The sequence below is a fragment of the Hylaeus volcanicus genome, chromosome 2 (assembly GCF_026283585.1).
Source record: "Hylaeus volcanicus isolate JK05 chromosome 2, UHH_iyHylVolc1.0_haploid, whole genome shotgun sequence".
NCBI classification, from domain to species: Eukaryota; Metazoa; Arthropoda; class Insecta; order Hymenoptera; family Colletidae; genus Hylaeus; species Hylaeus volcanicus.
Window position 1 is genome coordinate 26,383,179 of NC_071977.1, and position 24,987 is coordinate 26,408,165.

At 41.8% G+C, this 24,987-nt stretch overlaps 1 protein-coding gene and 1 long non-coding RNA gene across 2 annotated transcripts in view; one reads left to right on the forward strand and one right to left on the reverse strand.

Annotated features, from left to right (window-relative positions):
* Positions 1 to 4,322: 4,322 nt before the first annotated feature.
* On the reverse strand, positions 4,323 to 7,239 carry LOC128872537 (uncharacterized). Its single transcript, XR_008456209.1, has 3 exons — positions 6,909 to 7,239; positions 4,545 to 4,614; positions 4,323 to 4,460 (listed from the first exon to the last, which is right to left on the reverse strand). It is a non-coding gene; the product is annotated as an uncharacterized LOC128872537 (long non-coding RNA).
* LOC128872533 (uncharacterized) overlaps positions 4,404 to 24,987 on the forward strand; it is a 357,175-nt gene continuing 336,591 nt past the window's right edge. Inside the window, exon 1 of the mRNA XM_054115334.1 lies at positions 4,404 to 4,607. Coding sequence (XP_053971309.1) covers positions 4,536 to 4,607 — 72 coding nt within the window. The 5' untranslated portion in view covers positions 4,404 to 4,535. The remainder of the gene's footprint in view (positions 4,608 to 24,987) is intronic.

Sequence of the window (24,987 nt, forward strand, 5' to 3'; positions counted from 1 at the left end):
TCTCGGCAAGAATGACTAAATAGTTGCATTGGGTCAGACACCTCAGTCAGACATCTTAACTCAAACAATTTCATAAAATGTTCACATGCCATTTTCCATGGAAAGGGGAGAGGTTATCTACTAGCTCTCCAAGCTCTACTCACTTACAGTTCGTTTGAATATAAATTAACAGACGTATGAATAAGAAAAGTACTTTCTTCTCGAAAACCAATCCAGGGTACAAATAACTAAAAGATAATACTCCTTTCTCCCTGCCATAAAATCAAATTCACAGGGGATTAACCCACAAAACACGACACGTATTTCGTAACGAAAATAAAGATTCGCACAGCAAAGGGGCCCATTGTTTCACTTTTTACGTCGTCAGTCCGGTTATTTATCAGCCGGACCAAGTGTACCTGAACTCGACGCGGCAGTTTTTGCTCTTGGCCGTCGCGGGCGTTCGATTCTTCTTGACTTTTTCGACGCGTTGTAGGGTCATCGGCGTCGCCCGTGAAACGTTCGAACCGGTATGAATGAACGTCAGGAACCGGGGGCCCTTTTCGAGGGTGCTCACGTGCCTGTCACGTGAGGTAGGTACGGCCATTGTCTCACGGAGAATGGTCGGTTGCATGTGCCCCGTGCACCGTGCATAGCGACACGCAACCGTGAACGCATACAACGCCGCGTGTAAACGCGGCTCGCTGGCGCGGGGCAACGCAGGTTACGAGAACGGTGGCTGAATATTAAAGAGGGGAAGAAGTAAAAGGTGATAGGATGTGGCGCGAGGTGGAGACAGAGCGGAAGTATCGCGACACCGGCGCTAATCGTGAAAGAAAACCATTTTGCTATAGGGTCCGTGTCTTTTCTTCCACCAAGTGGCCTCCCTTTTTGCTCCTCCTCGGTGATTCCGTTTCCCCAGCTCCGTTTTAAACCTCTCCACTCTAAAAATGTGCTTCAACGAGTGTGCAATTCCTTGATGTTTGCCTGGAGAAGCAACGAATATTTAAAAAAAAATAGAACGCGAGCAATAGAGTTGAGCAACGTTATTATGCATCGAGGTATTCTCTATCGTTTGCTGCCGAGGAATTATACAAATTTTATACATTCTAGACATTTTTGCATTTAAAAGCAAACCAGCTTTCATGGTCCCTTTATTTTGATCTCTTCAAATTCAATGGCCTTGAGTTGCCAGAAAGCTTTACTATCAAGCTTCATACCATATCTTTACCAACTATACTTTCATTACAATTTGAGAACAAGCACGATACCCAATGCGTTTAAGACTATCAGTGCCAAATTTCATCGAAATTGGACCAGCAATATTTGAGGTAAAATCAAATAGATTGTTACTCCACTCGTTATCATTTTTATCATCGATAAGATTCTTTGAATGAGACTCTTTGTGATATTCTTAACGATTCAAACCGTCATTTCTCGTAACAAAAATTACGATTTCAACGGTGGTAAGACACGTTAAGGCGAAATTCATGGCACGCGAGGGCTGCACGTTCGCGTATTAAAGATTCACCAGGTAATGGCGTCGTTGGAGCTCACGTCGCCTCGTATATCTTGAATGATTCGGTGATCTTTACGCGCTGTCTACCTTCAAGTACTTTTCTACGTCTCTTTCCATCGCCCGCCATCTTCTTGCACCCTCCTTCGTAAAGAATAAATTTTAACGATACAGATAAATAAAAAAGTTAATAGTTTCTTGAAGACCGCCTTCCTTTTAAATTTTACTCTGGACACTTTTTATTCGTTAGAAAAAATATTGAATGAACCCAGAGCAACATTGGGAACGAATAAACTCGGGATTTTTATTATTTGTACTACCCCAATCCATGATCCAGAATTCCCATCGGAGGAAGTAACCGCGGTTTGCAGCGTTCCATGTCTTTTACGATATCGCTCCAGCTTTTTCTCCACGGCTAACCGCACGAATCGTTCAACCGCTCGATAAATTGATCGACGAACATATTACTGCGTTTCTCGTAACGTGTCATTAACATTCTAACGTGCCAATTGCCGTAACGTTATTTAAAAAAAAAAAAAATGTTGCAACGTCAAGCGGATGTGGAAAAATAGAAAATGGAATCGATGACGTAACGAGAATAGAGACAGCGGTTGCAATAGTCGATGGCAGACTTTTACTCGTCCTAATTGCGGCAACGATTAGGTCTCGTTAACGAGAGTGGCTCGGGAAAGTTTTATCGACTGATAAATCAATTGGCGTGGATGTAACGTCTGCGGAGATCGTAACGGAGTCGCATAACGCAGCAGCGAAATGGACGCCAGTGCAGCAAGCGAAAACAAACGTATGTAAACAAGAGTGGGCACGTGTAGGGCGAGGGCATCGAGCCTTTCCGCTTGTTTAGCTCTGTTTGTTTTGGCTGCGCCGTAAGACACGCTGCTCCGCTTTAAACTCTTTCCACTATTATCGCCGGCGTTATATTGCTCGTCAAACGATCGTTCATTTTAGTTTCCTATTTTTTCTTTCAGTCAGTTAGTAAACAGTTCGCGAAGGGAAGCAGAAGTCGATTCGCGTGAAATTAACCGGGATGGTAACATGATATGCGAAGACATTGGTCGCGCGATCCGTTAAAAAATACTTACAGTACCCGAGAACATAAAAAAACACGAGGAAAGTTTAATTTACTCACATTCTTCACCCTTTTTTCAAGAATCACCGTCGTTACTTTGGGAAACACCCACTCAAGGGAGAGGATCTATTACATTACACATTCAAATACTGCTCCGTTTTTCTCTACAACTTGTTTTTATTTATTTGTATTGTGAACTTTTTACAAAGTTATTGGCACATTTCCTGTTACATTATTTTCTTACTTTCTAATTTTCTTATAAATGTTATTTTCGCGCTTACATTTTATAATACTTGTCGCCTCTTAAAGCTATTTTTTAAAGCTACTTTCTAATACTACTTGTGTCACATTTTTCCCAGAGGCTGTATTATTATTTTTTTTTTTTTTAAATTAAATTGTACTTAAAGATTTGGTATTCTTGCATTTTTTTTTGTCGTTTTCCTAATTCCCTACAACTTTCAAACCGAAGCAGAAAGAATATCGAAGGATCACGATACAAGGGTTCACCGAACCGCAGACATTAGTGACGCACCGACCAGGAGCACGCCCTCCATTTGTATTTAACGCGGGGTCGGGTGGTTAAGGCGCGCCTAAAGTCGCGCTGAAACGCGATCCAGGTATACATCGTTCCGTAGTTCCGGCGTTCCGGACGTTCCGTTTCGTCGTTCCAAGGTTCGAGCGCGAGAGTAGGCAGTTGCGTGTGTCGTGTCAGTTATATCTCGGCAGCGAGTGCCGTCAGGCGCACGGGTGGTTCTATGCGCGTCGTGAGTTTAAAAATCCTCGTGCATCCTGCGGAGTATATAAAACGGATAGAAATTGTTTCGGAGTGATGCTCGACGATTATCGACATTGTCTCGATCAGTGTGCTCCGTAGTCAGTGCGATCCCTCGTGAACGACGATCGAGAGGGTCTCGTTGCTCGAATTTTTACACTTTGTTTCTCTCTCGAGTCTCGCAGCCACGGCGCGTCCCAAGGTTAAGTTCATTCTTTGACACGTGACCGTCTCTGTTTACTTTTTCGCAGAGACCGGATGCAGGACTGCAGTTGCATTTGTATACACGCGGGCGATTGCAATCCATCGAACGACCGTCAGCCTCGATGTTTATCGGTTACATTGCGCGCGTCGGTAGCATCGGAGTGGCGTGCACGTCGGTAGAGGGAGACGCAATTACCGGCAGAACATTATAATGAATTATGCAATAGATCGAATCACGCCTGTGCGAGGATCATCGACTCCGTACAGTTTATTTCACTCTGTTAACGCGCGAACGGTGTTCATTGATTTCGAGCGATGCTCGCTCTGAACGGGAGTGCTGTCGCGAAATTATAGTTTTCAGTGGCGCGAGGTTATATCGAGATCGGAAACGTACGTTGCTCCGACAACAGGTGTCCCGTAGCCTGGTATAATTTGTTAACAATACGCGAAAGAATACAAAGAGAATAAAGTAGAAAATTGTCTGCTAAGGACAGAAGTCCTCTGTCAATGGAAGTAAATTTGTGCAGTGTTTCTGTAGAAGTGGTGAGTGCATTTAATCTCCTGTCATCGAAACGCTGTGAAGTTCTTCGAGTCGATTTTCATTTCGAATCGAGGTGCATTGTCGGTAACCTGTAGCTCTCGTGAAACCATACGAGACACGTGTTGCTGTCTCTCTAATCGACGATCGTTGGCTTCGACTAGCAGTGACAGTTTATCGAACATCGTCCAATAACCGTTGGCAGGAATTTCGTATCGTACTTTTTCCCCGCGAAAACCGTGTTCGCGCTGTCCTTGTCTCGAGCGCGATCGAGATGCCGTGTTATTTCGATAATCGAACGGTCGTAATGGCGTGGACAGTGAGACGTGCGTTCGAACGTTGAAGGGTTAAACCATCGAAGCTGCTGCGGGAAAAGGGAAACGCGAGTGCCAGGAAGCTTCGAGGCAACCACTGGGAAACGAAAACGCGGATAATAGTCATGGCTTACGTGCTGTGGCGGGTCTTCATGAAGAAATACTCCAAGGTGCGGCTTGGTATCAGGAATCTGCCGGTGAGTGCTGTATGACATAGACAAAAGTTCATTTTGACTTGCCTCGTTTGTACTAATTAGACCGTGGATCTTTATGCAAAATAAAATCTTCGCAAACGTGCCTGCAAAAATTTAACCTGAATAGGAATTTATTTTATTCTGCAAATGTTACAACATGAACTTTACTTTCAATCTTTTTTATATTCTTGCGTATTGTTTGCATTTCGTAGGTTCTTGCACATTCAAATTTCCACGAAATTTCACAAAATAAATGCATAAAGATCCGTAGTCTAGTAATAACATTTCGTATTATTCTTGATAAATATCAAAAATTTGAATGGGTTCAAGAGTTATTTATTGGGGAATGTACGTATTTCTTTATAAAATGGAGGGAAAAATTTATTCTGTATTTGTATGAAGGAAAATGGGAAGGTGGGATGATGACGTAGGGATGAATTTCGATTAAGAATTCGTTAAAAATAATAGTCTCAGAATCAATATATACATGATGAATAAAGTAGTATCATATAATATTAGATAAACAAATTTCGAAAAAATGGCTTACCATAAATAATCTTCAACAATATGCAATAAGAAAACACGCTTTTCGAGTAATTAATAAGAAGTAACAATTAATATTTACTTACAAGTTTACACTTTAAAATATTTTAGTATCATTAGTTAATTAAAATTGTCTATGCAAAGTAGGAAAAAAATTAATCATAATATATCAATTTTAACTCTTTCGATCCTGGTTGTACATATGTCCTAGTGAATATATCTGGTCGTCGTTGGCCAAATTACAATTGAGACTCACAGGACCATACGTTAAAAAAATGAATATCATTTGCGTTGGGGCCAATTGTTCGTTCCTATCTAGCTACTACCTTCGATCTATATCCAATCCTAGTTTAATACAATTAACTTCTAAAAGAGAAACGAATAGAATTCGTACAGAAAAGGGTTAACATGAATTCGTATAATACACGCAATTTCAAATACCATTCCAAATAGGAAGGGGTTAATACGAGCCCAAGGAAGGAAATAATTGCAGGTGGTGAGAAATTTTTGTAGACTCGCTGATGAGTCGTGGCAACGGTTTCAAGACGAAACCCCATAACATTTTTACTCTCGGAAACGAAGGGTATTACTTCTCGTGCGCGTAGGTTTAAGTGTTGCGCGAGGCCTTCGTAATTTGGCGCCGTATGCGTGCACTTTATGCGCGTGCGTGCGTGCGTGAGGTTGTTGCGCGATGCAAATGCTCATCTCGCGAGCAGAGGCGAAACCACACAGCTAGGGGCGAGTTTCCATCGCGGAGATAAAACGTTGCATCGTAATTCTCAAGGTCAGAATTTTACGGTCGAACTTCGCCGGGGCTTGGCGTCAAACGGCCACTGTAATTGTGGTAGCCAATGAATAGATTATGCAACGAGCCGACCGGAAAGCTGCGCTCGGAATGAAAATTGCGCACGGTTCGGCCATAATGATTCCCTCCGCGACTCGCGCTTCTCGAACAATCGAGTCTGGTCTTACGCTGCGAAATAATCGTCGGAATAATAGCCTACGTGAAACTACGCTAATCGTCCACCCAAATTTATTCCTTCATCGATGACCTTGGCCTTGGAACATTCTATGGAGGGGAGATTTAAAATTTTGGGACTTTGAATCGCGGAGGAGTGAGCGATTGCTAGTGATTGTTGAGCTCTACTGGTTTGATGTTGTTGAATTCTTTAACTTGGTTTAATTTAACTGTTATTTAGATCGAACTGTAGAGGGGAGGTGGATTTTAGTAGAAAATTGTGTGGAATTTTTGAAATGACATTTCATTACGTCGTATCGAAAATATCGTTACGATATTAGTCCCTCGGCTATTATGTTAAGGCGGCATCTTGGTATATTCGAAAGATGAAACACGGGATATATAGCAATTAGGAGAAATTTGTAGTCGTAGATAAAGCGGAGGGTGGCGCGCCATATTGACGTTTACGAAGTATAGGAGACGAGGATAGATAAAGTATCGTATTTCAGTGCTATAGCAATTAGGAGAATTCTGCAGGTATCGATAAAGCGGTAGGTGGCGCGCCATATTGGAATTTACGAAGTACGCGATACAGGGATAAATGGAGTATTTTGTTTCAATCCTGTGGCAATTAGGTTATTTTATAGGCTTCGTCGGTACAGAAATAAAGGAACGAAAGAAACATTGCTGAGATAAATGATATATTTTATTGCTTATAAAATGAATGTATGGAAAAAAATGTAACGGATAATTGATTTTAATTTACGTTACTAGCAAAATAAGTAATGCGTTCAAGTATCTACCTAATTCAGGGTCGAAGGGATGATTTCCAAATTGAAATTCGCCAAGATCCACCAGAGTCGATCTCCTCGTTCACGATCGACCGGATCTAAATTGATGGCTGCGTCGCGCCTCGCAGAAAGGTCGCTGCGTTGCAGCGTCGGTGCAATTATTAGACTGCAACCGAAGCTAATACGGGCACGGTAATTGGATAATTTCCGTCCAGCTCGCGTACCGATTCTTTTTGTATCGTCTCACAGCCTGTCGATTTATATCAGGGTACCATGATCGATCGGATGTGTGCACGGTTCATTGATTTTCCATCGAACAAGGATTCCTCTACGGGCTGTTTTCATCGTTGAATACGTCCAATGATAGCCAGTAATAGTCTAATGATAATCAATTCGTGTTCTTTTTCGATTTGGTACGATTACCCTCAAATTGAAGCGTCTAATAAACTCCCTCTGGAAAGTGTAATTAATAACTCATGCAGCTCTGAAACAAATCATATACAAAAATTCATGTAAAGTTTTTGTTTAAAAAAATTTCTTTTGGCTCCTTACTGCTGTACCTCTCGATAGGGGATGAAAATTCCAAGACTACGAAACTAAGAAGCAAATATTAAAGAATACATTCATTTAATATCTTTCCAACTTTCCTACTCCCTAAATCTAATTGATCATTTTCTTTGGAATCCAAACGTTGAAGATTTATTCTTACAAAGGGGCGAACAATCGATTCGAAAACGCCTTTCATCGCGTATAATCGAGGCTCCATTACCGATACGAGCGCGCCTACTTACGGATTAATGTCCACCAGGTAACCGTCGACGAATGGCCGCGTCTAATTTGTCGATAGATCCTGTTATTAAATTTTCCTGGTGAACGGGTCGGCCGGTCGCGGTGAACACGCCGTCGACAGGCCTCGCGAGGCGTGTTTAATCAATCAAGGAAAAGAGGTTCCCCGATGGCCGGTCTGTGTACCCAAAGGCACACCCTGCTAATAAATTTCGTACACCAGAGCGGAAGGGAAATATAACGGGTGGGGAAGGGTGCAATGCAATTTACGACGTGTCGGATTGGATTACTTTGATCCGTCCGGTAGACGATCCACTCCGCGACGATGCAAACGATTGTTTTATGTTAAAATAACGGGAGCACTATGTTCGAGCTACGAAATGAAAGGAAGCAGAGGTCTAAAAATGGCCGAACTAGACTGTTTTCGTTGGGGATTTAATTATAAACTGACCTATGGATTTTTGGTATTTCTAGATTTAGTAGATTTTATGCAATATTAAATGGCCGAACTAGGCTGTTTTCGTTGGGGATTTAATTATAAACTGACCTATGGATTTTTGGTATTTCTAGATTTAGTAGATTTTATGCAATATTAAATTTTTATTTTAGGACATGAATGTCGACTATTTTTCACCGAATCCCTAGTTAGTGTTTTCTACGTTAATTTTTCATCTGTACGTATAATTCCTTACTGTTTAAGGTGGAGTGATATCCAACTTTTATTTCTTAAAACTAATTTAACCATCTAGGTTGCTGCTTTTAATATTTTACAACCATACAACAAAAATCAGAACAAAGAATAGAAATACCTTTGAAGTCCTATATTTTTGTAAACGAATTTAATACCACCAATGTGATGATTTAAACCTCCCACAATTCTGCATACGAGGATGTATCCATAGTCGCGGCATTCAAGTTAAAATCAGGAAGTAGAGTGATTTCTTCTCTGATAGACGGTGATTTTCCACGTTGAATATAACATTGTTTCGACCTCTATTTTAGGTTCTTCCACGCGACCTTCCCACGTTCATCACGACTCTTATTATTCCATCTTAGTTTCCTCGCTTAAGCCTTTGTTACATTAGTTTTTTCATTCTTTTCACTATTTTATCATCCACTTTACACATCGCGCTTATTAAATTACAGTTTCACATGATAACCTAGACGTAGTAACATATTCAATTATCGCTCCATGGTTCGCATGTATGAATTCATAATTGGTTTCGGTTTACTGTTGTCGACGAGATTTCGCCGTTCTTGCTACCAAATAGTTTCTATTTATAATTATCGCCCCTTTGTTTATACACAAGGTACACCACGATATTTCACGAATTGATTCAGCGTCTGAAAACAATGAAAAAAGTTGAATAAATAAATCTCGTCGGATCTCGTAAGCAAGATCACCGAACACACAAATATGTCTCCACTTCATTCTTTTTTAACCGACTTCGTTTCAGAAATCTAGTTCGAAATATTTTAGCGTTGTGCTACTAATTTTATATTTCAATGAATCGCTCAATGAAAATAATGTTCAATTAAATTAAAAAACATGTAGAAACGTAATACACATAACGTAAGCGTAAACAATTACAATCCACAAGGAAAGCTATTTCTTTTCTTGTTTACGTTCGGATACCTTTAAACATTTATAGAAAAATTTCAGCCTAAATATGGCGGTCCACAATTGCTCTATAGAAGCTCCGTAACTTATGGAGTGTCATCCTACGCATAGTCTTTCGTCGTCCTTGCGGAGCAGACCTTCACGCGATGTGACCAAGGTTGGCGGTCCTTCCTCCAATGCCAACTTTGAGCTATTAATTGCTTGTTACAGAACTTATCAGTAGTTTGATTGCATGGCACGGCTAGTGTAGGATACCAATTTCCATAGTACCGGTTATTGGGTCTAACGTCAGGATATTCCTGTCATCCACTCATTTCTTCGACGTTAAATTATTTCAGCATGGAGCATAGCGTTCATGAAAGTATGCAGTCTCCAAGAAGATAGCGTTCGTCGATGTTCAAAATTGTGATAGGTACTCTTTTTGATATTGTAACCAGGACTGTTTTATTTCATTTATCGCAATAAAGCTATGGTATGAGACTATATTATATGTATCATGAAATGGTGCGATTCTTTAGTCTAGAATTTTAAAAGGGGCGCTGCAATTTACCGAGAGTGTCATAGGCAATCTTCTTGCAGAAGGATAGGGTGTGTAGTTTGCCAAATATTTGAATGGGATTAGGCAACTTTCAAGCTAATACATCGTCTAGTATTTATCAGAAAAGGTGAACATTCATCTTTTACAATTCCTCATTTACATTCTTTTCGAATACAACGAATGTTATTTATTAAACGAAAGTCATTTATTATACAAGGAAAAGTCCGGGCATAGATGCTGTTTTCTTCTAATTAATTCACCAAATCTCCGTTGTGGAACATTTCTCTAGTCTCTAATTCGCTTGGATGACTCCAACATCGCTGTTTCCTTTAAAAATTCTAAACAAAAATAATTCTTTTTACCACTCAGTACATGTGTAATAAACACCAGTAAACAGACCTTCCATTAAGTAAATTCTTTCTCCCCCCCAAAAAAAACAAATCGTTCAGTATAACTACGATTTTCGCGCGTTTAAGGTGGTTTCACCCCTTAAATCTCGCCGTGGCGTCGATCTCCGCCAATAGTTAAGAGCGATAACGGCCCCCGTTGTCGCGGAACGTACGACGAAGAAAATCGAAATAGATCAGCACGCCCACGCGTCGATGTCTCCGCTCGGGGTTCGAGTCGCCGTTAAGAACGATAAAACCGGAAAACGGTTTCGCGCTAGCGTGGTTTCGAGGTGGACAGATACCGCGATAGAGTGAAACGGGCAGGAGGGGGTGGCCAGCGCGTATTTATCACTCGAGGATCCCGAAGAGCGCACAATGCGAGACGAGAGTGGAGCCGAGGCGGTTTTCGCTCGTGGAACGAGACGCGATGTAGTGCAGGTAGATTTATGGAAGGTGGGAGTAAAGCGAGAGAGCCGGGGAGAGCCGGGATGAGAGAGAGGCGGTGTTTGTGTCGCAGGTCAGCCGCGGTTCACGGTCACGGGGACCAACCGCTGGACTAACCTAACGTAACCTGACTCGACGACCGCAAACTGAATTGCACCCCCGCCGCCAGCCTCCCCCGCACCCCCCGCCGAGGATTCTGACCGCCTACCGCTCCTTTCTTGCCGACTGGGTCTATCTCTCGGTTAAATGTCCCCCTCTCTTGGCTTTCTGCCCTCGTACCCCATCGGGGGAACCGGTGCACTTAATTTATTAAGATGCTGAGCCCTGTGGGACGGCGATCTCGAGGCCCTTTCTCTCATTGGCGATTATTGGGGATTATAGTTCGATATAGGACTAAGTGGATATGTGTAATACAGAACTGAGAGGATCACCGTGTACAGAGCTTGGCTACTATGTTGTAGCTAAATTTCAGGGACTTGGGTTCGGTCTTGTGCGGAGTGGTTGTTGCATACGTTGTGTTTGAGGGAGAATTCATGTAAAGGGATCTTAAAGGATGAATGTGCTGCGCTGATCATCTTTTGTGATAGATACTAGATAATGTATTAGCTTGTTCCGTACGAAATATCTGATTTTGTAAGGATAGATACAGTCAATCCCATAAATATTCGTGCCATCTATGTCCATTCAAGAAGTTTCACTAAATTAAATAATATTACAGTTATGCACTTGAAAAAACCAATCAAGCAAGCGTCCTCCTACAAGAAGATGGTCTCTGGCGCCATCTCGAAGGACCATCTCCTTTCTGGACGTAGTCCCAGGCTACAGTCTCTCTCTAATCACTCTTTCCCACGGCAAACTTCTCTTAAATGCTCCCAGAAGAAGACCCGCCAACGCAGGTCTTGAACTCTTCATCTATCACTCGACAATTGTAATAGTCAACAGCATTCGTCATCGATAAGTATGCTACGCCAGCTCGTTCCTGGAGAAGTCGAACACAATAGCGCCACGTTTTTTCACGGTTCGCGATGTTTTGCGCCGTTCGCTATCGTTCTCCCGCGGCGAAGGGTTAAGAATTATCGTCTCCGTTGTTTATTTAATTGGCCGATCTCGGCGCTAATTTAATTGCCCCCTCGATATCGGCTACGCCCACGATTAGGGGTGCTTCCTCGCGTATCTGGAATAATTTGTTCCGTTATCGGGGGCGCGCTCGAATCGAACGTGGAAACACACCGAGAAAGAATGTTTCCTTTGAACGAATGTAGGCGGACAGATTGATCGATGGCTGTTTAATCGCTATTGTTAACGTTCATGGCCGTTGCAAATCGGATCAGCCATGTGAGATGAGTCTCGCAGTTGAACGAACGAGCTTCGCATTCTGTCCACCGTTTCAGCGCACGTTGCACCGTGCCATTTGTCGGCATTATTCGGTTCAGAGTGTTACGAAAATGATAGATAAGCGGTGGGTAACCTCTGTGACGAAGAACAATAACTTGTGATCTTGATTTTTTTTTTTTTAATGTTTCTGAATATCGTTTCTGAATATCATGCTTCGTTTGGGACGATGTTTTGTGGAAAAACACAAGTTTACACATCCGTTTAATCGTCGATACAATTTACCCTGCCGTCAACTTGGATTATTCGTTCGCTCTTCGCAAACTCGCGACTGATTGGCACAGCCTGCTGCTTAATATGCACGGTTTCTTATGAAACCGTTCGCAACAACCATAGAAGTTAATTTTCTTGCTCCATAAAGGCGATCTTTGTTGTAAGCATGTGGCGTGGACTTCAGACAGTGTTTATCGAACGTCACGCATGCGGTTAACGTTGACACAGATATATTGCCTGGCACATATTTGCCCTTGCTCCTTTTCTAACGCGAGCCTCTAAAATTCTGTACTCTGAAAGATATCTTGAGTTACGACTTTACACGTTGCCCTGCTACTGTCTAGTCATCGTTGCCCAAGGTAGAGAGGACACGGGGAAAGAGAAACACTCGTAAAAGACTTGTTAAACAAGACTGCCTATGAGCGTTTCGTTGAGGGACGTTTCAAACTATTTATTTTGGTTCTCCTTGGCAGTGAAATATAATGGCAATCTACCACGACAGGATAAAATATTGATCCAAGTTACTCTTGTGCTACAGGCTAGATAATTTTATTTAATCTATGTATGACGAATTAAAGGGATAAATATTTTAGCTTATTTTTATGCGTGACACATTCAAACGTAATCTTGTTAATTGAGAAATGAACAATTTTTAGTAAAGGTTCTGCTTTGAATATAGATAAACAATTTTTAATACGAAACATGTAGTACACTCTAAGTATCAAAATAATTTCAACTTTATTCATGTTAGAATTTTAGATTGTAAAAAAATTATTTTATAACGCACCTCTCTTTATACTTAAATTTTCTATAATATACATTAACATTGCATACCACTACCGAGGAATACAAAAATAATTAGTTGAAACCGTAAATAAAAAAAATTCTCTCCCAGAGAAGTATTTGTTGAACGAATTCGTTTCCAGCAAACAACTCCAATTGTTGTTCGCGAGAGACATTACCGTGTCGTCGATAATGAAGCAGCTGCTCGGTTGGATCACAATGAAACAACAGAGTTTAATCTGAGAACGATGGCTCCAAATAGAGCAAAGAATGCGGGTTAAATGGCGGACTCGTTTCATTTTTCTCGCGGCCTACATGAACGATTACGATTAACCGAGAAAAAAAAAAGAATAATACACACACGATGGGCATGGCATTTAGTCTGGTCGACGGCGGAAACGGTGGGATGCATCGATTCGAGTTCGTGTGTACAGGGATGCTCCTGTCGTAATGCACCGCGCCGCGTGCAATTTCACTTACTTTCGCCGCTAATTAATCGAGCGCACTTCTAGACGGCCGACTTCCCCCGTTCGTGCGGACCAGAGAAAGGTGGTATGCAAATTCCGTCGAAAAAAGCCCGACTACGTCGTTCGTGCAACTTTCCCGGTATTAGTTTGTGAACGTACAGGAATTTTTTTGCGTTCAGTGGTTTACGAACTTTCAGTACAAAAAAAAATACGGTATTTCGTATGCTGATATCAGCCATTGCAAAATAAATCAAGAATTTAATGGGAGAAATCCCTTACGAGTACGAGTTGTATTAAGTTTCATGATTTTCTGTCGAGTCTCTCCTTGGATGCAAATGATCACAGAGAGGACATGCAAACACACGTTCAAACGTACAGAATTTGTTCAATTTAATTTGTTCATTGAATGGTTTATTGAATGGTCTTGATGTTCCATACATTAGATGCCTCTGCACCAAATTTCATGATTATTTAAGTGACCATTCCTGAAATAGAGATATGATGGATAGTAGAGACCAACACGTTTTCAGGGATCTTTCATTTTTCCACTCTGAGAGACTGGAGCATAAAATATAAAAGTTGCTGTAATTCGGAAACCAGGTCAAGTAGGGTACATGTCAATAAGGACCTTTTTCATTGCTATAGCGTCTCCAATCTACTACCGAAGTTGGCCCCCACAGGTTACGATACATTCTGTATGATAATGCATCTTTTCTTTTTATGAGAACGAAGGGATCCTAAATGGACACGTTAGAGGAGTATGAAATTGCCATAACTCAGGGTCCACGTGATAGGATCCCTTGCAAAGAACATATACGTACAAGAACACAAAGAAAAAATAATATCATTATACTTCATTCAGTACAGTCACTTACAGAAAAGCTTCTAAGAGCACGTGCCAATTAAATTCTTACACTCCAATTAAAAACAAGCACACTTTCAAGAACTGTTCACGTAATCACTCCAATACAAAACATCTACCTCGCATAACATTCACTCGCAATTTGCCATAACATCATTAATTAAACAAATCTACCTTCCAAAAAGTCTCCCAAATGCACGAAACGTTCCACGCGAATTCTTTCTCTTAACCTGGGACCTATCTCCTCGTCTATCGCCAAGCGCAAGGTCTAAATCGATCACCATAAGCTACTGGGCCCTATCCAGTCCCACTTTCTATTTTCTGGAAGAATAGAGGCTCCTGTCGATACGTTTGAGAGACACTGATCCCACGTCGTCGTATCTAGCGCTGCCTTTGTGCGTCTAGCGTCGAGGGAAACCGTACCAGGACTTCCTGCCCAACGTGGCAAAAACTTTAATCGCAATTAAGAGAATTTCACGGCAGGAATGGGCATTGTCTCGAGTCCATATCGCGACGACGCCGGTCGCCGCGATGCCTTTGGTCTCTCTTCTCGGTTCGCTAGTCGGGGTGAACGATCCAGCGAAGGATGGAACGAGGCGCGTCTCTCGAACGAGATCTTGCCCGACTGTGGCCGCAATGTCGGAAGATAATTGATGATAGTTGCTTAGCAGTCGACGCACAAAAGGTTCCCGGGTTCTCCTTCTCGCCCTGGCCGCGTTAGGCATAACAATTTAAATTAACACAATGAAAGAGCATTCAGTTACGTTCGTACCTCGAATACCGCCGCGACCGTGGAACGTTATTGTTGCGACGAATTGTATTACAAGCCGCGGGCCTGTATAATGAGTTTGAGACGAGCTAACCACGGCTGTGGGAGATGTCTGCTTTCGATCTTATTCTTCTATTTTTTTTTTTTTTTTTTTTTTTTTGGCGGAGGAGGAACGACGAGGTAGGGGGGAAGTTCGAAGACCGACTTTAGCACGCGGTTGACCCTTCTATTGTGTTCGGAGAAACTGTGACGCTACTTGGGTCATGCAGACTCGGTGGAGGAATGCGTACATAGTTGGCGAGCAGTAGGTGGTTGAACTGAAGCTTCCATGCTGAGGATGGGGTGGAGAGTGGGTGATCAAGTGGAGGTTGTTTTGGAGGAAATTGTAGGAGAATGGGGACGAAGCTTCAGGACTGATATCAAATAGAGTAACTTTTGATCCAATGGGAACGATCGAAATATCTTGCAGGGAATTTACGGAAGAAGCCGAATTTCTCTTGGACATTTATTTTTAACATCACTTTCGCGACTACGTTTTCCGTACAAGCTCAGACTAATAACCTCTACCACGTTTTACTTTTAACGGGCACATACCCATAAGAAAAGAAAGTCGTCTGAAATTATCGCGTCATCCCTCTTTAATTCCCGAGGAATCGTCGTTCCTTTCTTCTTTCACTTGGCGCACCGAAGCATGAATTCCGTCATACGGAGGTAGAGGAATAAATCAGCTCGGTAAACAGAAGATCTCTCGATAAAATACCGTGGCTCTCTCGGAAACGATCGCGAACCGCGATCGCGGATTATCTCTCGTCTAGACCGCGTTGTTCTTCGTTTGCGTAAGAAGGTTGCGCCACACGCGCGCTAAGCGATGAATTTCGACCACGCGTCGCAATCTCCATCCGTTTCCCGTGGAGAACGCTCCTCGAGTAACTCGAGCGTCCATTCCAGTGGTTCTTATATTCTAAACTAACTTATATTCTAACGGAACTTAGAACTAAGGCTCTCACGGCAGAAACGATGTCTTTGTTCGATGTAATACCTAGCTACGATAATCAACGATATGTGAAAGTTAGACACAGAAATAAATATGACGAACACGAGACACGGACGCGCGATCGCGAGATCCGTACCGACCGAAGGATCATTGAAGAATGCGTGCTTGCTCCTCGCATACCTGTCGCGATCGCGCGTTGCTTGTGCCTCTCGAAGAGAAATGGTAGGGTAAATAATAACCGTGTGACGGTCGATTTGAGAACTCGTTGAATTTGTCGAGAAAATAATTCGCGAAAATAATTAATTTTAATTCGCCTTTTTATCAGCTACAATAATAAATTAATGAAAATGATCCACCCTTTCGAAAATGAACATGGCACTTAGAAAGAGCAGACTTTTGGGATTTATCAAAGATTGAAAAATATCCTGAGCTTATGGGGTTAAGTTGACAAATCGACGCCAACACGAAGAAGTACACCTCCACCCACGCATTCTTCATCATTTTTCGTTTCAGTAGACACTCCACGAACCCACGAGATTCCCAAACGTTGGCTCATGAACACCACCTGCCCGTAATAAATATTCATCTCGCGCAAACGATCGCTCGCTCGCCTAACCTCTGGAACATTTGCATACTCTCGGTCATACACCTTGCTGTCCACAATTCCGTTCACAGTCACGAGTTTCACGCGAAAAGAGAATTCAGGCCAGTCTTCGTCTACGATATTTACCGTTTTTTCTTTTTTTTTTTTTTAAAGAACGCTAGGTAAACGGTGCAAGGCAACGAGGAAGCACGCGTACCGCGCATTATTTATTGCTATTGCTCAGGAAGTTGTTAGCCAAAGTTATGAGGCATTGCGCGTTCCAAACGTCGTTTCTACCGTGTCGAGGAGCACTTGCGAAAGTCCCCGCGATTGTGTCCAGTCCGTTGATTAAGGGTTATCTCGCTGGAAAAATTCCCAATGTTCCATCGATCATCCACCAACGGCTAATATCACCTGGGTGTCTCTTCCGGCAGGGTGGTTCCATCGTTCATCGTGAAACAACGCTCTGGAGTTGTTATTCCACAGCGAGAAGTGCGTGTCGCTTTCACTGGTATATTCGAGTGCCAGTTAGGCGAGGTCAGTTTAGTGCGTGCATGATCGATCGCCATTAAATTCGTACCTGTTGGGCACCGGCGGTTAATGCTAGATGATAACAGCTGTGAGCGTTCGATCCGGGCTTCGAGCTTACTAGCGACTGGAAACTCGGAGGGAATATGTTGAATATTTTCAATTTTCAATTGAAAAAAGGGGAAAAAGGAGTCAGGGGACTGAAGATAATGATTTATTTCAAAACTTAGGCTTGACTGAGGAAGTTCTTGTAATTTGTAGGATCTAGGAGGTCAGAGCTCTCAAAGTTTCCAAGTATCCCACTTTTAATACTCCAGAACTCTCTGGTAACACACCTGTGGAATCCATAGTCTTCTCTGTGTGGTCTATCTAGCCAAGAGTGCTCTATCTCTAAATCTATACTCCTCTTCACCAACTCGATCGAGTCCAGGATCGAGTCCCACGGATCTGGTGTCGTATGTATCTCATTCGACAGGTTCAACTTCATCGCGTTCCATGAACCCAGTGTTTATCTTCATTTAGCCTCTCGCGTTTAGAGTCGTCCATCTCGCATTAAACTTAGTGCCTCCGGGATTGCTACAAGGCGGGGTTGTTGGTTTCGAGTCCCACGGATCGGAGTCGTTTATATTGAACCATTGGTTCGTCCATCAGCCATGGGAAACGCTGCACTCGCTAGGTCCTCTTAATCGCAGGTAGATTAAGTGTCCTTCCTTGCAACAGAGTGTAGCAATGCTTGTTACAGCTGTGCAAAGATGTAATCGCTGCTCTTCTATTGGCATTTTTGAGATTGAAGTAGAAAACAGTATTTTAGATTCACTTTTTTTGCATAATCATCAGCAGGATACTTTCCTAATCCATGACGTAGATTGCAAGGATGGCATGATCCTACTTGAGACCTTTGAGACTTCTGGGACTCCTCAAAGTCCTAGAGGCTCCTGAATCCATCGCAATCTTCTGGATCTCTCCGGATCTGTGAGAGCTCTGAGATCTCCATTTTGGACATTTTGTGATTAGATGGCTCCGAGTGCAAAGGGTTAAGCAAAACGAATCAAACTCTCCAAGAGATGTTCCACCCGTTTTTTGTTGATACCGTGAACCGCTTCCCTATTGATGTACCAAAGCAAACACGACAGAACTTCCGTTCCCGGCGTGACAGTTCAATCTCACCTCCGAGATCCCCATTCAGATATAGAGCTGGAAGAATGGCCATTAGCTTGTCGGTAGGAAGCTAGCGGCTCTAACGTTAATGAAGAATGCGTTTCATAAGCGTTTCAAAGAGGAGGGGGCCACTTAATTGTCAGTTGATCGCGCCATGGAGGGCGGACCAGCCACGGGGTCTATGGTAAACAGACACCAACGGTAGAAACGGCATAGGGCGAAGAAGCGCACACGTAGATTCGTATCTTTATTTATAATGTTATTAGAGTCGGCGTTCACACGAGTAACTGTACACAGAGTCCTGGCAGGGACGATAAATTGAAACACTTCGTTCCCTTAGTTGGCTTCTGTGTACATACGTCGCGAGACGTCCCGTAGTAAAGTATCAGACCCCGGTCGGGTATCTACGCGTTTGATTACGATCTTAGGTTTGTCGTGCGACCGCCACCACGCGACTGCCACTGTTTTTGGTGCAAACTCGTAAAGTCGGAGAACAGCCGGGCGATGGGGAGGCTGGTTCGATCTTCGATCGATAACGTTCCGTCGAACGGGATCTGTTCGATTTTGCGTGCATGCGCAGGGAACGTACGCGGTAGCAAGCTCGTGTCTTCGATCCCATTCGCGTCTCCTGCGTGACGTCCCACGCTTCCTATTTGAGTTTTTTCATCTCCCAGCGTGGTTCATTAGTTTTACCCGTTGTCGATTTAACTCCAGGGCGGTTTCTCACCACGGCGTGGTCCCCGGTGGCACTAAATCAATCGGATGATAAACGCGATAGCGTATCGGAACAATGTACAATGGAGGTTTCTCGCCTATTGTTACGAATTATCGCCGGTGATCGTTCGTTTCTTTAATAAGCAACACACGCCTTTTGTTTAACGCGTATCACGGGCGCGCTGCTTCACTTTCCGCAAATACGGAAACGTGGTTGAAATCAGGGTGTTGCTCCGGTCCCTGGTCCCCGCCGTCGCCGGTATCGCCGGGACGACGACGACACACAATGAATGGCGAAGTCCAGGTCGCGCGTTAAACCCGACTGTACGATTTATCGCGGCAGGAAGGAGTTTACCTACATAATTATTTATCTCGCCCCGATAGGAGTGCTCGGTAGACACACACCGGGTCGTTTCTCACCGATGCGAACCCTATTTATTTTTTATTTTAACGAGAATCTCGCGGACAAGCTATATTACGTACAGGGTGTTCAATCAAAGGTGGGTAGTGCTCTTAAGAGCGGATTTGAGGCAAAAGTGCAGCAAAGATGAGGAGTGGAGGAAATTGTGGCGAAGGTTTTGTAGCTGAATTATTAAATAATTAGTTGTACTGTTTGCGAGCGGGAAGAATGACTCTGGTTACGAGGTATCAAATCTGTAAATACCTGAATAGTTGCAGAATCAAATATCGAAGGAACCTGTGCAAACTTATGCATTATTACGAAGTTTAGTACTTGAACGTGACAAAATTGCGGGTAAATGTTTCTGTTTAACTTAGAGTTACAAATAATTACATGCAGAATTCATTTCTACACCTACCATTTTATGCGCGAGGAAAATATTTTATTTACTCAATTATCTGTAACTTCAGTATGATTTCATTCATGTTCCTCAAACATATCTGCTCCAACTTGTTTAAATTTAATCAGAGAATTTTTTAATTAAACATAAGTCTTCGTTTCATGAATCGTGTAATTGTTTTGTGGCGACAGAGGTGTCCCGCATTCCAGAACATTTTTCCGCAGGACAAGGAAGCGCATGAGCCGCGATAAGCGCGGGCTTCTAATTAGATACGCAATTACCCGAGGTATTAATTCGCGAGTTCTTTAGATCGCGGAGATATCGCTCGGCTGATCCTCGTTAGAGAATGATCCGTTTGACGGAACGGGTCCTGGCTTTATCGGGACGAATTATGCGCTTTCGTCGCATTGTTAGCTCGGGAGAAGAATCTCGATCGCGATTCAGTTCACGCTGCAACGATTATAACTGTGAGATTGGTTAAACTCTGATTCGTTTCCTGTGATCGAGGAGCGATTGTTGAGGAATCGTGGATCATTACGAGGCGTCAAGGTGTTCTTTATTGCGTTTGCGATCTGTGATTCAGTCGTTAACTCTTCGCAGCGCTGTGTATGATCAGTTTGATCGTCTAAGAAATGTCCATTTAAGTGGTTGGTATCGGCGATCGTTTGCTTTGGCTGTTTACTTTCTATGTTTGCATTCCAACTATTTAGTTTCCGTATTTGCACTTCAACTATTTACTTTCTGTATTTGTACCATATTCTGAGAGTACCTTTGTGGTGGTTATCGTTGCTAACCATTGTCTTTTCTTCGAAGATTTATTTTTTTAAACGTCCTTCTCTCAAAATGCAAGTCTCTTAAAATCTATCTTAATTTCTATGCAGTTTTAAAAAGTACAAAACAAAATTTTGAAACAGTAAAACTTTAAAAGTGCAAAACACTTTTTAATACAATTTGGTAGAAATATTTTAAAGGCCTTAACAAACAAACATATCTATTTTTCAACCCAGAAAAAAGAGTATATGGAATGTAATTCGTTTGAATTAAAAAGGAAATTATGTCACGAATCTTATCTTTCATCTCGATTTCCATTTGTTAGGAGAATAATATTTAAATCCTAATAATCATAATTATGTCAATTAGCAAACGCATTTTAAATATCGAGGGCAATCCTTGTTAGACAACCTGTTTAATGAAACATGCCTACGATAATTATGGGCTTTCGCGTCGTATTTTTAATTTCAAAGCGTCACCTTAATTGCCATACGGATATTCAATTTCATATTCTACGATATTTTTATTAGCGAGTGTGAGACCAGGCCAGGCTTCATTTATACTTTGAACAGTAATTTTTCTTATCTTCGAATCTCAAGAAATCGCGAGGCGTGAAGTTTATCTTGCGTTTTCATCCTGAGTCGTTGAATGAAGCTGAATTTTTTATCGATTAAACTGTGTTATATTTGGGCCATACTGTTTAAATCTTTGAAATGAAAAGATTGGATGCATAAGTTAGGAGAAGCATATAACATTAAAAGGCATGAATTTTCATGTATTTTAAATCATCATACTGATCTGCTTTTAATATTCCTTTCTAATGCCTTCTATGTTTAGAAAGTCCCAGATTCATGGACGTTTAAAATAGAGATGGTTTTATAATAGCTGGATCTGAAATGGAAATTTCAGACATTTATAGAGATTATTGATCCTTAATGTATAGAATGAGATTTATTTGGAGATTTTAAAATTAGGATAGTTTGGCGAATGATTGGAATTGATGTAGGAACTATATTCATTTCATAATTTTTTCACTAATATTAAATGCTAATTTATTATACAAGCAGACTTTCAATTTGAGCTCAATGATTTACTATTCTATTTGCATTTATTCCTCTGAAATAAATTATTGATATTTTATTGATATTTAAATTGACAACCAATAGAAACATCGCAGTTTAAGAAGATGAAAAACGTGAGAAATCTGAACTTAGGAATTTCGATTTCCCATTTTCCTTAAAGCAAAAGTCAGAAATTCTTTCTCATTTACATATTCACCTAAATCCCACCAAAATGGCGTCGATCGGCGTTCGCGAGGAGCGCATATAAAATTTCACGCTGACATTGATTACGTGCGTTAATCATTCGCGTTCGCGCACCTTTATACCTCTTAAATCGACTGGAAAAATAACGATGCGCGTGCGTGCATAGGACGGAAAGAGAAAGAGCGGGAGCGAGAGCGCACATTACGCTGACTGACGCAAATCAATTGCGAAAGAAGCTTCCTCGGCTCATTAAGATCCTCGACGCAATCAGCCGCGCAGCCACAATAACACTCGCGGAGGAAACTTTAACACTGTTACTCGCGTCACTGCTATGGCTTCTGGTCTAAGTCTTTATCACAGATCTAAATAACGAATGCTTCAATTTATTCAACATGATTTGCTTTTATTTCATTGCACATTTCCTCTCTTGGTTCGCTTCATTAAATATCTTTAATTCTATTTCGAGTCTTCATGGATTGCTTCAGTTGAGAAATATTTTTTGCAAACTGTCTAGAATAAAATAATATTCTTATTTATTTTCAGTGGGTTGCCATAGGTATTTTTTAAAATCTATTTTAATAAAGGTCTATCTTTACTGATTGATACTTAATGGTAGCACAATTTTTCAAATAGATCAGGTTCAACTCAGCCACATTTGCTCCATAGTCACTTAGACTTAGTCTGATACCTTCAGTTTGTAATTGGTCAAGTTTCCACTTGAATTTTTTTGTAGAAGTACCAGATGAGTCCATAGTTAACTATAGCCCTACAAAGGATTTTCACACGAGGGATGATCCTTCATTAAATCCGCATTATCCACATCTGGTGTCAATCGGTTCCTGGCAACGAAGGATCCCCATCTAATGGTCGATTCGCGACGATGGCGATGGTTCACGTACATTTAGAGCAAGCGAAGGAGCGGGATTCGCACTCAGAGCGTCTGACAATTTGATTGCTATCCGGCAGCGGTATCGCAACATCGTCGAACCGGGCCAGCCGGTACAACAGCGATTTATCTTGATTTACACGTGATCGTGATGCCGGTTACCCCGTAATTGAATCATAGCGCTACGCTCGGCCGTACACATTCTTTACGTCGGTCCTCGACTCGTGGCGATCCCCGTTGCGATGAATCGCTCACGTGCCTCCCCCCATTGCGGTCCTCCGCTGTTGTAATTTGCGGTTTTAGAGACAAGACTTACTGCTGAACTCGATCCCTCGAAACTCTTTACGCGGTGCTCCATTTTCAGGCGCAAACATGGGCAATTTTATGCGAACGGCGCATGTTTTGCTACAGGGATGCAGGCTCTCAAAATCTTTGATAATCGTTGATTTTACAGGTGTGTTAGCGTTTGAGGTACATTGAGGTCTTCTTTTTTCTGGACCACACTGTACATTTTTTGATTTCTGAATATTCCTTTTCTTTTGTATCCGATTTCCGACATGTTTCGATGTTTTTTCAATCTAGTACTTGTGCAACTTCCATTATTGCATTGCGTAACCCTTATTATTTTCAGATAATCTTTGATCAAAACTCATACGTGTCTCAAATCGACCAATCTTATCTCTCCTCGAATTATAAACCAAACTGAATTATTTCTCAAGCATCCTCTACATCTAAATCGTTTTTCCCCATCCGCTACGTCGCTTATGTTCACACGTCCTCGCGTCCATCTTGAATTTTTGCCAAACTTCCTCGAAACAATTTTTAAGCTCTCTGCAGCGGAATATATTCCTACGATATCCAACTGTTTCATAAATATCTAAAATATAATTGCATATTTCAGGGTGAATTTTCAAAATTAAAATATAATAGCCATAAAGTACTCCTTCGCGTGATATTGTAAGAATTAGTAGAGTTTCTCTTGGGCTGTTTTATTACAATTCAGAGATGGTAGGTTTGTTATGTGTACAGGAAGTAAGAACGGTCGAATTGTTCGCGATAATGTTGAGTGGAAGGCGGATAACGTGGCTCGATTAGCATGCAAATTCGCGATGACTCTCTCGTTAGCGGCCCAGCATTCCGGGGACCGCTTGCTCTATCACGACCGAGTCTGCATTGTTGATGAAACGCGGAAGAAGCGTGCCTGGTGCAGACCTGCTGCGACAGATGGCGCCACTCAGTCTGGCGAGTATACTCGCTTCTCAATTTTATGTGCGCGCATTCGCTCGAATCCGTGTCGAATAACGGGAAAAGAATTTTGTTGCATTTTCAAATATAACGATTATCTGACGCCCGAGCAAATTATTTTTCGAATTTTTCTGACTATGCTATGTTGGATCCAAATTTGGAGAGGTAGCTATTCTTATTAAATAAGGTATACGATTAAAAAATTGTAGATTAACTGCAGATTAAAAACGGGAACTTGTATAAGGTGATAATTAACTATCGACAGCATCGCCTCTTAGACTTGCGAATTCGTTGATCATCGAGTAACTGTTTTCTTTTAACCAGCCATTATAAAGTAACAGAAACAGACAGGTTAATAACGTTTTTTATTTTCCAATGCCGTGGCTTCGTCGTTCAACAAAAGTGAGCGAAATTTATCGGGTGCCGTGTTCCTCGTACTTATCTCGCGGATCCGCAGCGACTACTCATTTCTCGTACTTTCATCTCACGCGAATTGCTTCGCGTGATCGCCCGACAAGTGAAAATCCTACACATCACAAGCATCGTCCATTTTCACCTTTGCGAGGTCCTTAAATATTCAGTGATCAGTGTTCTCGATAATAAATTCACGCGAAGAAAGCCACGACGTCCATTTCTATAAGCGTTTTTAATCTGTCGAGTGATACTAGGAAGTAATCATAAATTTCATTTAAGGTAAACGGAGGGAAGGCATGTGTCGGCAATTGTTTATATAATGTTTACTTTAAAATCCAGCATTTCGTTTATTATTTTGGATCTTTCGTGTTCTTATTCGTGTGTTTTGGTCAAGCAAACAATTTTTAGGTATACGATATTTATTCAAATTTTATTCAGGGAAATAGGGAACTCTGGATTCTCCTGCCTT